The following is a 12,894-nucleotide window of genomic DNA, read 5'->3' as shown; positions in this document are numbered from 1 at the left end:
ACTTGAACAATTTCATGTGAAGGTATCTAAGACTGTAACCATTCACATAATACACACACATATATGACAGGCTTCCATATAGTTTCCATCACTCACAAGTCAATGGTTGGTCAGGGGCTATTGTAGAAGACACTTATGTAATCTTTTATGCAGTGGGACTGAACCCCAGAACCACACGTTTGTGAATTGAATTTTTAACCACAAAGAAACAAAATATGAATTTTAAAAAGAAAAGAAAAAGAAAGAAAAAAAAAGCAGCCTGACTTACATCCAGACCTTTCTAAATTTGATCCTTTATTGTAACCAAGGAAATATTCCTGTATCTGCCGTTTCTGTAAAAACAAGGAATTGGAAAAAAAAACATTGAATTAACAAAGTGGTGAATCGGTCATCAATGGTTATAACTTGAACCTTTAGATCAAATATATAAAAATTCATAAAAAGTAATAGAACTTAATTTTTTTAGTAAAGTCTAACAGTTGTGAGGCCCAGGACCAGTTCCAAATAAACAATTTTAATTTATATTCAGGATTACTTTATTCAAAACATTCCTCCAATTTTAAGTAGGTACATTAGAATTCAAAGGATCTTTTATTAGCTTGAAGCCTGTTTTACCATGATAATGACAATGTTTATACAACCTTTTATAAAAGACTAAGAGGTTTCATAGAGTTATTATGTACAACAGGTTACAAATCATGAGAGACAATTTTGCCCTTGGTTAAGTTACTAGTGTTCTGATGAAAAGGTTTCCTGAAGGTTTGGTACACTGAAGCATATGGAATTAAGTGTCCAGTTAAGAGACACAACAGAAAACTTGCAGTGTGAAAGGCATTATTACATTATTAGTTAATCAGAAGATGAAAGGCTCCACCTTGGAATTCTTAGACCTTCCCACACAAGAAGCACAATCAGATGTGAAGGAGACACTGAGCTCTTCCACTCAAAAATATGTCTCATGACTTTTCAGTTACATACAGTTGCTGTCTTGCTCTTTCAACAGCCAAGAACTTATAGTGTGCACATGCACATGTGTGTGTGTGTGTGTGCAAGTGTACATGCATGTACGTGGATGCATGTGTACAAGGAGATTTATAAGATTGGAGTGCAAAATAAATAATTTTAAAACTATCAAAAATTGTAAAGCCATGATAAGAAGTCAATGAAAGAGTTTTCACTATTTTAAGATTTATGTGTAACACATTCCATATATAGAATAAATTCTTTTATTCATTCACTTGTTTCAGTGATTGTATTGTGACTACATAGGGGTACCACCTTAAAGGTTTTAGTTGATTATATCAACCCCGGAACATGTGGTATTTATTTTATCAACCTTGGAAGAAGAAACAAAGTTGACCTAGTTGATATTTGAACTCAGAGCATACACTTTTGATGTATTTTTAGGTTGGTGAGTGACTCATTGAAAAACTTTTGACTCATCAGGGTGCCAAGACATTAGCAGTTCAGTCATGACACTGGTGTTGCATTGTATCTATGAACATTTAAAATTTTCAGAGGTGAATAATAAAGATTTGCTGTTGAACCTAGTATAGCCCTGAACTATGAGCAAAAACATTTCAGCCATTACCTCACCTCAATCTTTTATTCAGACATAGATTATCTAAAATGAGAAAGAGCAATTTAAAGGAAATTTGGTTGCTATTTTGTAGCATATCAAATGACTGTGAAGAAGCTCCCTGGTTGGCTCACCAAACTATAAGTAAGTATCACAGATGATATAGTTATCAATTGTAAGCTATAGCAATAACACAACATTTCATTCACTTACACTGCTGAATTCAACTCCTGCCACAAGAAAAGCTACTGTCAACAGATTTGACCAGGTAAAGAGTTTGCGTAATACTGCAAAAACTGGAGTTGAGTATCAGCATTATGAGTTTTTGTAGTGTGAATACAGATATGTTTAAGAGCAGCCCAAATGACTTCTGCTCGACACATACTGTTATGGGGATAATAGTAATAATGGAACATCTCTCCCATGTGATGAGTGGTATGTGATAGTCACAAATACTGTGACATTGAGCAGTCGGGGTAGTTGGTCATAGATGGTTGTATCTTACTTGTTTAACTACATTGCTATACCAGAGTGGACATTATAACAGTCTGATGTGAGATTACAACAGTGGTGATGAGGAATTAGCAAACTCAGTAGGAATAAACAAATTCACAAGGAGTTACGAAACTCACTAAAGTTTTTTGTGAAAATTTTATGGTATACAAAATTGTAAAATTATGGAAGAATTGTTGGCTGGTTTGCTCCAGTTGCAAAAACAGCAACAACAACTGAAAGAACAACAGCAACAATTACTACTACAGCAAAGAACGTTACAATTAATGAATAGTAAGTCATCCAAAAATGCTGAAAAGATGTTCTCACCAGATTATGTTGTAAACACAATAACAGAATTTAAGTATAAACCAGATGAAGGAGTTACCTTTGAGGCATACTATAGAAGATACAAACAGATCTTTAATAAAGAGAGCAAAGACTGGGACGATGATATGAAAATGCATCTAATCCTAAGAAAAGTGGCAGGAGAACATGAGCATTGCAGCAATTATGTACTCCCAAAAAAACCTTCTGACATAAACTTTAAAAATACAATAGACATATTGTGTAAAAATTTTAGCAAGAAAAGCTCGTTGTTCAATACACACTGGAAATATTTGAACCTGGAAAAGAACAATGAGGACTACATCATATATGCTGGCAGAGTTAACAGAGAATGTGAAAAATTCAAACTGGATGAATTAAAATCAGATATGTTCAAGTGCCTGATATTTACTCAGGGAGTAACTATAGAAAAAGATACAGAAGTAAGAACAAGAATTCTCACTAAGCTGGAACAAAACCAAGCTGTAACCTTACAACAAGTGTCAGAAGAGTGTGAAAGAATTGGAAAATTAAAAAATGATGCAGAGAAAATTGAACATAATAATTGTTCCTAAGTGAAACAAGTGTGAAACAGGCAGAATAGGAATCAAGTGTGTACTTAAAATACAATACAATACAAACAGGACAAAAATCAGGAAACAAACCCATGTTGTGCACGTGGAGGTCTACACCTGAGAAAAAAAAACCCATTTAAGAAAGTGGAATGTTTCTGTTGTGGAAAAATTGGACATGCAAAAGTGCGCTGTAAAACTAAGATGACAAAATGTTGGAACAAAGAGAAAAGAATAAACAAGATGTTGTTGAAAGAAAATGGTAATGTTACAAAGAGGAAATTAATAAATGTGAAAATTGAAAATATAAGAGTAAAGATGTAGTTATACAATGGAAGTGATATTACCATTGTGAATGAAGAAACTTGGAAGTGAAGCATATCGATAAGCCAAAATTAAATAAATATACAAAAGTAGCACATGGTGTTACAGGTAAAAGATTGCATTTTGTAGTTGAATTTGTGTGTGATGTGACATTTCGTGACCAAATGAAAACAGCAAAAGTATGTGTTAAAAAATTCAGTTCATCTCACATAACTACAATTGCCAAGTCTTGAGGAAGTGTTTGCAAAATTGAATGGAGAGAAATTCTTCTCAAAATTAGACCTCTTGGATGCATATTTACAAATCCAAGTAGAGGAATGCTCACACTTATTAGCCATTAATTGGCTTATTTAAATTTAAGCAGCTTCCCTTCGGTGTAGAAGAGGCCTCTTCCATATTTCAACAAGTAATGGATACAGTGCTGGCGGACAGTAATTTTACTATCACCTACTGTAAAAACAAATGCAATTTACACATTTTTACCACAAAAATAAAAATAAACTTTAGTGGGTGCATAAATTACATGAGTAGATCATCATCATCAATGTTTAACGTCCACCTTCCATGCTGGCATGGGTTGGACAGTTTGACTGAGGGCTGGCAAGCCAGAAGGCTGCACCAGGCTCCAAAATGATCTGGCAAGGTTTCTAGAGCTGGATGCCCTTCCTAACACCAACCACTCCTAGAGTGTAGTGAGTGTTCTTTATGTGTCACCAGCACAAGGGCCAGTCAGGTGGTACTGGCACTGACCACACTTGAATGGTACTCTTTACGTGTCACCGGCACGGGAGCTAGTCAGGCAGCACTAGTAACAACCATGCTTGAATGGTACCTTTTACATGCCACTAGCACGGATGCCAGTCAGTGGGTACTGGCAACAAATATACTTGAATGGTGCTTTATACATGCCACTGGCATGGGTGCCAGTCAGAAAGTACTGGCATCAGCAATGACAATGATTTCACTTTACTCAATAGGTCTACTCAAGCACAGTTCATTGCCCAATGATTGAGAGGTACTACACGGTTATGCTACACTGGATAAGGCCACAGTTACGGTCTCACTTGGCTTGCTGGGTCTTCTCAAGTACAGCATATCTCGAAAGGTCTTGGTCACTTGTCATTGCATTTGTGTGGCCCAACATCCAAAGGTCATGCTTCACCACTTCATCCCAGGTCTTCCTGGATCTTCCACAGGTTATCTCTACTGCTACTGCTAGGATGTGACACTTTTCACACAACTGTCCTCATCCATACACAACACATGACATATCAGCACAGTCGTCTCTCTTGCACACCACATCTGATGCTCCTTATGTCCAACTTTTCTCTCAGGGCACTTACACTGTCGTGTATGCACACTGACATTACACATCCAGTGGAGCATACTAGCTTCATTTCTTGCAAACTTACACATGTCCTCAGCAGTCACAGCCCATGTTTCACTGCCATGTAGCATGGCTGTTCACACACATGCATCATACAATCTACCTTTCACTCTCAGCAAGAGGCCATTTGTTACCAGCAGAGGTAGGAGCTCTCTGAACTTTGTCCAAGCTATTCTTTTTCTAACAGAAACACTCTCAGGGCATCCATCCCTGCTATTGATTTGGTCACCTAGGTAACAGAAGCTATCAATTACTTCTAGTTTTTCCCCCTAGCATGTGATGGAAGCTGTTTTCTCCACATTTTCAGTGTTTATTGCCCACACATATTTTCAGTGTCTGTTGCCCACACACAAAAACTATCTTCCCTGTTAACCTTCCTCTGATATTGCTGCACCTCTTATGTGCCCATAGCTTACACTAGGTACATCTTATGGAGTTTCTACCTTTTCTACAGATCGAGCAGGGATTGGCAATTTGTCTGCCTTCCTATTTACTAAAACTTTGGTTTTTGTTAGATTGGCTCTAAGGCCCTTCGATTCTAGACCTTGCTTCTACACTTGAAAATTATCCTCTAGTTCTGATAGTGACTCAGCTATTAGAGCAAGATCATCAGCATAGAAAAGCTCCCAGGAGCATGCTGTCTTAAATTCTTCTGTTATTGCCTGGAGGACCATGATGAATAAGAGGGGTCTGAGGACTAATCCTTGGTGGTCCCCTACCCCAACCCAGAATTCTTCACTATACTCATTACCAAACTTCACCTTACTGACAGCATCCCTGTATATGGCTTGTACAGCGCTTACTAATTGCTCATCTATCCCTAGTTTCCACATTGACTACCAGATAAGGGATCGGGGAACTCTGTCAAAGGCTTTCTCCATGTCAACAAAAACCAAGTCTTTGACTAGGTATTTCTCCTGCAGCTGACTTACCAGAAATATAGCATCAGTAGTGCTTTTTCCTGGCACGAAACCAAACTGCATCTCATTTAAGCTAACTCTCTCCCTAATTAGTTGGGCTATGACCCTCTCTGTAACCTTCATTACCTGATCCAACAACTTGATACCTCTGTAATTATTTGTATCTAATGCATCACCTCTACCTTTGTAGCAGTTGACTATGGTGCTGCTACACCAGTCATTGGGTATGACTCCTTCATGTATCACCTAGTTGACTATACGGGTGACTAGACTATAGCTGGCACCGCTAGATATTTTAAGCATCTCTGCAGTGATTCCTGCTTTATCTACCAAGGTACTGTCAATTCGGATAGCTGGTCCCTCTGTTGGGTTGACACTTGGGAGACTCTCTTCCTCCCATTCATTCTCTTCATTTAGCAACCTTTCATAGTGGGTTCTCCAAGTCTCTCTCTTTTCAGACTCATTAAATGCAAGTGAGCCTTCATCCATGCAGACACATTTCTCTCCTATGACATTACGATTCTCTCTCACACACTGCCTTGCAACATGAAACACTTCAAGTCTTTGGTCCTCACGATGCAGAACATTGGTCAATTTTTTCTTATCTGCTTCCCCTCTGGCTAAGTAAACCTGTCTCCTAGCTTCCCTTCTGGCAATCTGATACAGTTCCCTGCTATCACTGTTCTTCCAGTTCTTCCATGTCTGTTTCTTTTCCTTGATGGTCCTGTAAACTACATTGTTCCACCACCCTGTTACCTTGGGTTGAGAGGGGACACAGGTCTGGTCAGTAGCCCTCAACAAGTTGTTCCATAGGAATCTCCAGTTGTCTTCTACATTATCCGCCTCTATTTCATCAAAAGCTTCAAGTAATACATCTCTCATGGAAGCCCCCTGTATGTTGCCCAACATTCTCATTGAAGTCACCAGCCACAAAATAAGGTCTCTGTCATTCATTGACAAGGTAGTTTGCAAGAGGGTGTCATAAAATCAGTCTTCCTGTTCATCAGATAGCCTTGTTTTTTTTGGTGGTGGGGGGGGGGGTTGAAAATAGACGTACAAAATATAAAAATTTGCACTAGAAGTTGACTCATTTAATGTCAGAATAGGTTTTTACAGAAAAAATAATGGTTTAAATATAATGAAGTTGACTTTTATTTATGCTGGACAGTATAATGCTTACTTTTTCCGTATAAATTTATTAAAACCATTAAATGGTTAACTACTTTTTGAAGTCTGACGTTCATGCTGCTAAATACGGTCCGGGCCATATTTTACATTGCTTGCAGTTTCTACCTATTGCAACGGAGCAGCATTGACATACATAGTGATAAGAATATTCCTAACTGAAAAAATGTAATGATATGGATAATCTTGATTGTATGTTTCTATTTTTGTCTGTTTATTACTTGACACAGTTTTAAGTTGTTTACACCAATTTTGAACATTGGCTTCATTAACGTTAAAATACCTTCTGGCAGCTCTGTTGTCACATTCAAATGCATATTCAGCATATTTAATTTCTCCTTCACAGTAAACAATTCATATGTTCTGCCCATACTGACAGTAATGGTAATGACAAATTTTTTAATTTACTTAACATTTTATAAGTGTGAAAGTGATTAAGATTTTGACACTCTGTATCAAAGGTTCCAACAAGTATAGGCAGAAAAGAATTCTGTTTACATAATCAGTTTGACTAGTCACTTTCCTTTGTCAGTTGAGTAAAGTGTCATCCAAGCTGATGTTTATTGGTATTAAACTTAATTTGCAACACCTGTGCATATTTATTTGTTTTTGTTAGTAATTCTTATCAAGAACTTTTCCTGTGATCGTGATTTGAGAAGACATACAGCAGTATGCTAAAGATCGGACATAATCTCTTGTGGGCAAGAAATGTAAAATAAAGTTTATTATAAGCAACACAAACATTTTGTAATTTAATAGCTTTCAATGTGATACCTATTAAATAGAAATTATCTTTATTTAATGAAAATTTAAGAAAATCTAATCATAAGTGAAATTATGCTAAGTACAACTAAACTGAAAACCTTTTACCCCTGGCTATATCGGCAATTCTGAAAACTTTTGGGCACAAATTTTACATAAGTAGAAGCTTTTTTTCACAAATTTTATCCTGAAAATCACCTGCGTAAATTACACGGGTGTACAAATTACATGGATTTTTATGGTATTTAGATGATATCCTAATAAAAAGTGAATCACACAAACATGTAGAACACATAAAGAGGGTATTTGAAAAGATAAGAGAATACAGTTTTAAGTTAAGTGAAGAAAAATATGAGTTCTTCCTGAAAAAAATTAATTACTTGGGCCAGATAATAGATAAAAACAGACGGAAACCAGATCCATTCAGAGCAACTGCAATAAAAAATATGCCCACACTGAATAATGTAACTATGCTACAAGCATTCCTGGGATTAGTAAATTACTATCAAATTTATATTCCCAATATACACAATGTAAGGTGGGATGATGTAAAAATTATTGCTAATAGAAATAAATAAAATTACACTCTCTAAAAAAGAAAAAGAAAACTTAAAAGGGGAGATGTTATGGGGATGATAGTAATAATGAAATACTCCCGCCACGTGATGAGTGGTATGTGCTAGTCATTACAAATACTGTGACATTGAGCAGTCAGGGTAGTCAGTCATAGAGAGTCGTATCTTAATTGTCTAACTAACTGTACTGCTATACTGGAGTGGACGTTATAACAGTCTGACATGCGATTGCAACACACACTGTAACCATAAGCCATAGATGAGATAGAAAAATTTCTGATGCAAAAATTTTCACTTACCTTGCCTAAATCTTTGCTTTCGTGATATTGCCTCATGTATTTCCCATGACAAAGTTCATATGTCCAGAAACTTTCAATCTATGAAGGATGAGAAAATTAGCAATCAAAATAATATGTTGATATGCAGGTTAATGAGTGAAGCTGAACATTTAAAGAAGTCAAGCTGTTGTTGAACAGGAGAAGGGGAAACATATATGGTGACATGTTACACTGAGAACAATATATAAATTTCACATGCAATTTGACTTGCACTTCTTGATTTCTAGGCAGTGATTCCAGAAGAAAGTAATCTTACTCATTCATCCACCAACATATTGAACCTCTTGCTCATGATTATGCTGTCTTCACACTTTACCTTTTCTACTGCTACTACAACTGTCTCTGCTTGCAGAGCGTTAGATAGCTACATACTACCTCCACCAGAACTCACCTGACACATTTGTCTCTCTCTTCCTCTCATCAGTCATATTGTGTCTTCCTCCTTGAGCCTGGCACTAATCCCTATGCTCATACCTTTCCTATCCATTTTATTTCTTTTTTGACAATCATTGACTTAAATATATTGAAACAACATCAACAGCATAAATCTGATCAGCTTCATATGGCCTACAAAGAACATTTCCATAGCCATAGCAAAGACTCAAGTAATAGTTCATCTAGAAAAAAGAGTCATGTAATATTTCAGTCAGTTCAGATCCAGTTCCTGAGCTTAACAAAATGCTTAGTAGAATTTATGTCCTGAGTTCAAATTCTGCTGAAGCTGACTTTGCCTTTTCTCCTTTCAGGGTCAGTGAACTAAGTACCAGTCTTTGTGCTTATAGTGGAAAGAATTCTTCTCCTGATTATTATTATTGAAGGTGGTGAGCTGGCAGAATCATTAGCATGTCAGACAAAAAGCTTAAAAGTATTTCTCTCAGCTTTACATTCTGAGTTCAAATTCCAGTAAGGTTGACTTTACCATTCATCCTTTCAGGGTTGATGAAATGAGTACCAGTTGCACACTGCGGTTTATGTAATCAACTTACACCATCCCTTACAATTGCTGGCCTTCTAACAAAATTTGAAATTATTATTATTATTATTATTATTAGCATCATCATCATCATTGGGCTTAAACCTTGCTATATATGTTGGGAAGTGTGCAACAGTCCATGACATCTTAAACTTATGGTCCCCAGTAATTCACTATCAAGTGAATATCATACTCATTTACAAAGGACTTCACAAAAAGAATGTCAAACTGCATTTTTTTTTTTTTGCATCACAGAAAATATATTTTCTCACACCACAGCCTTATAATATGAAAAATCATGGTATAATTACCCGATATGAACATATTTTTTTATCGAACATTTTCTGCATGAGTTCTTCTGATGATTCCAGCATTTGGTCTTTTTCGGAAATCTGAGAAAAAGAATAATTATCAAATAAATCAAAAACCACAACAAAAAACTGAATTAAATGTTATCCAACTGGTTCACAATAATATTTACAAACCAAGAGAGTTGATCTAATAGAAATAGCAGCTAAATCTCTCAAATCACCATAAAAAAAAGATAGGACACATTGAATAGTGTACTCTTCAAAAATCAGATACAGCAATCAAAGTTGGAATGTCTTAGATCATAGACCTGCTCAGTCAGACTTGGCCTTAGGCTAACCAATAACAAACTTTCTAATTTCATATGTAAGAACCAATGAAAGCATTGAATCATTTAGGGCAAATTTGTATTTACTGTCACATCTAACTCATACCAACATAGAAAGACAAGTGGTAAGATACATGATCATATCAGACAATAGAGATTATTTTTCTAACATTTACAAAAAAGCACCTCTTAAAAGGCCTTTTTAAAAATTTTCCAGGAGGTAATAAGTAAAACTGGGCACCAAACCATTAATCCATTAATCAGTAATTAATGAAGTTAACATTTTCATTAACAATTTAATTTTTAAGTTAACTTTAGAAATAATTATCAGATTAATTAACTTCTGTTACATTTAACTTCCATTAACTCAAGTCAACTTGAGTTAACTTCCATTAACTTCAATTCAATTGAAGTTCACAGATTTTATAGTTTTGGCACTTTTTAAAGGTGTTTTTAGAACAAAAACCGATTTTTAATTTTTTTCTATAATAAAAATTAACCTTAACGGTTTATTGATAACTTCCATTACATTAGGAAATAAACTGATTTATGGTTATCAAGGTTAACTTTTTAGCTAACAGATTAACCGTTAATGAAGTTAACTTTTTGATTAATGGTGCCCACCTTCGGTAAAAAGCTTCAGGACTTGTTTGCTCTATATGACCATGATGTAAGTAGATCCATAAGTTTTGTACTTCATTTACACTTATAACTATAACAAAAGCAGAAGTCATCCATGTTTATTTGTGATATATTGCTGTGGTGTTCCTTATAAATGACATAGAAACACTGGCTCAATGCTTGACTTTGCATTCTGTAGTATTAAACAGATACAAATAAAGCAATAGATGAGAGTGTATTTCACTCGGATAACTTTCTTTATGATGTTCTGGTACTTAATTCTCACAGCTAGGTGAACAAGATACATAGAATATAGTATTAAATAAGAACTATGATTTAGAAAGCTACAGCATTAGAGTTGGGGAAAGGTTAAATATATGAAAACATTATACTTTAATCTAAAAGCTTTTAATAATCTGAATGATTTTTGAATGAAAAGATTCTTTGTCCAAGAGTGATGAGAATGCTTCTGCTAAGAACCCAAACATGTTAGGAGAATGAGTCTGGATTCTTGTCAACTTGAAGACTGTGTGAGTGATAAGACCATGTGTTGTTGAAGTGTGAAGAATGTGGAGTTGTAAATTGCACTGCATGGAGTATGTCTCAGAGTTCTTTTGTCAGTAGATAGGATAAGGGTTATGCATTTACAAAGAAAGAATGAGGAAAAAGTTGTGTAGTACAGAAAGGATGAGGTAGTGATGGTGGCTAGATTAGCCAATGAATTTTATTCAAGTGTTAGCTGATGGTAACAACATTAGCTTCTTTGATCTGCAAGTACCTGGCATTTTGAATGTTACATTAGCATCATGATTCAGCATTTTCACATCTGAATAAAAAAAAATAAAACCTTCCACACATGTACTATATTAGACAAAAAGACTTAGGTAAATGCTGGAGTCAGAAAAACATAGTTATTATGAGAGCCACGCATTAGGATTGTGGATTACAGAAGCTATTTTCTTTAACTGACTAAAATTGAAGGAAACCTGCTGGCTAATCTAAACCTTCCACCAGCCCTATGCAACACAACTTTTACCCCACTTTCTCTGCACAAACATATGGCTCTTCCTGTATCTACTCACAATAGATTCCCAACCAGAGAACTTCGAGACATGTCCCATGTTCCAAAATTTAACAAACACTTTCTTCACAGTTCAATAACATGTAGACTTACCACCTCCATACAGACTTTAAACTGCAGAGAACACAAATGTATTCTCCTATTCTCTTCACTCCTTGGAAATGGATATCTTTAGCCAAAATACCAGAATATTAAATACATTTAAGATAAAATTTTAGTAATTTAAAAAATTCATATTAATCTTTCCCCAAGTGCTTTGCTATGGCTTTCTAAATCACAATTTTTCTTTTTAATATTCCACTATGTTTCAAGTAAACAACACTTTTCTAAAAATATAGCATCTTACTCAAACTTTTGGAGATAGTATGGAACATTAGAAGCATTTACTAGGATACTAGTACAAGATGCATGATAAGAAATGTATGAAGACTACAGAATAAAGATGTAAACTGGCATTGTAACATAAGAACTCTGAGTAGATTTACAGAGAGTGCATAGAACACAGGAGCAAAATGAATAGTGATAAATGTGTTGTTAGAAGATGTAAAGAATACAGAATACAGACACTATTTTCAATAAGCCTTTCTTCTGGTAGAATACAATGGTATTTTTCTTTATTGTTCGTCATCACCATTACTAGACGTGAACTTGGGAAGTCGAGCTGCAAAGAAAATAAATGACAATAATGAAAATAAATAACAAATATTCAGTTATATGCTTTAAGCCAGTAACTGTAATACTGACATTGGAAAGTGTCATAAATTTACCTTAGACTCTTCCCTACCCAACAACTTTCACTTAGCATAATTAAAAGCCAGACATAGCTGTGTGGTTAAGAAGTTCACTTCAAAAGCACATGATTAGGGGTTCAATCCTGCTGCAAGTAAATCATTTGCTGGCATTCTATGCTATTGCTGCGGGTCACCCCATACCTTGTGAGTGAAATTAACAAAAACTGGAGAAGCCTATCATATATCTATGTATGTGTTTATGTGAAATTGCGTATTTCTGTGAGTGAGTTCATGTTTCTCTTCATCTTTACATGTGTGTTTGTTGACAATAAACAACCATACAAGCAGTATTCTTTGCTTGCAGTCAACCACAAGGGGCATATCCAGGCT

General features: G+C 35.4%; 1 protein-coding gene across 2 annotated transcripts in view; it reads right to left on the bottom strand.

Annotated features, from left to right (window-relative positions):
* Positions 1-12,894, bottom strand: part of LOC115217053 (endoplasmic reticulum lectin 1) — a 48,507-nt gene that overhangs the window by 17,312 nt on the left and 18,301 nt on the right. Inside the window, exons 2-5 of one of the 2 annotated variants that reach the window (XM_029786633.2) lie at positions 12,339-12,434; positions 9,746-9,826; positions 8,423-8,500; positions 269-332 (exon numbers count right to left, since the gene is read on the bottom strand). In XM_029786633.2, the coding sequence (XP_029642493.1) occupies positions 269-332; positions 8,423-8,500; positions 9,746-9,826; positions 12,339-12,434 (319 nt within the window). Of the gene's footprint in view, positions 1-268; positions 333-8,422; positions 8,501-9,745; positions 9,827-10,695; positions 11,026-12,338; positions 12,435-12,894 lie in introns of those variants that run through there. The other variant, XM_036507433.1, reaches the window with a different exon arrangement.

Source organism: Octopus sinensis, linkage group LG11 (genome assembly GCF_006345805.1).
Source record: "Octopus sinensis linkage group LG11, ASM634580v1, whole genome shotgun sequence".
In the NCBI taxonomy this organism is placed as follows: Eukaryota; Metazoa; Mollusca; class Cephalopoda; order Octopoda; family Octopodidae; genus Octopus; species Octopus sinensis.
Note: the sequence above shows the minus strand (reverse complement) of the source record. Positions and strands in the feature narration are given on the sequence as shown.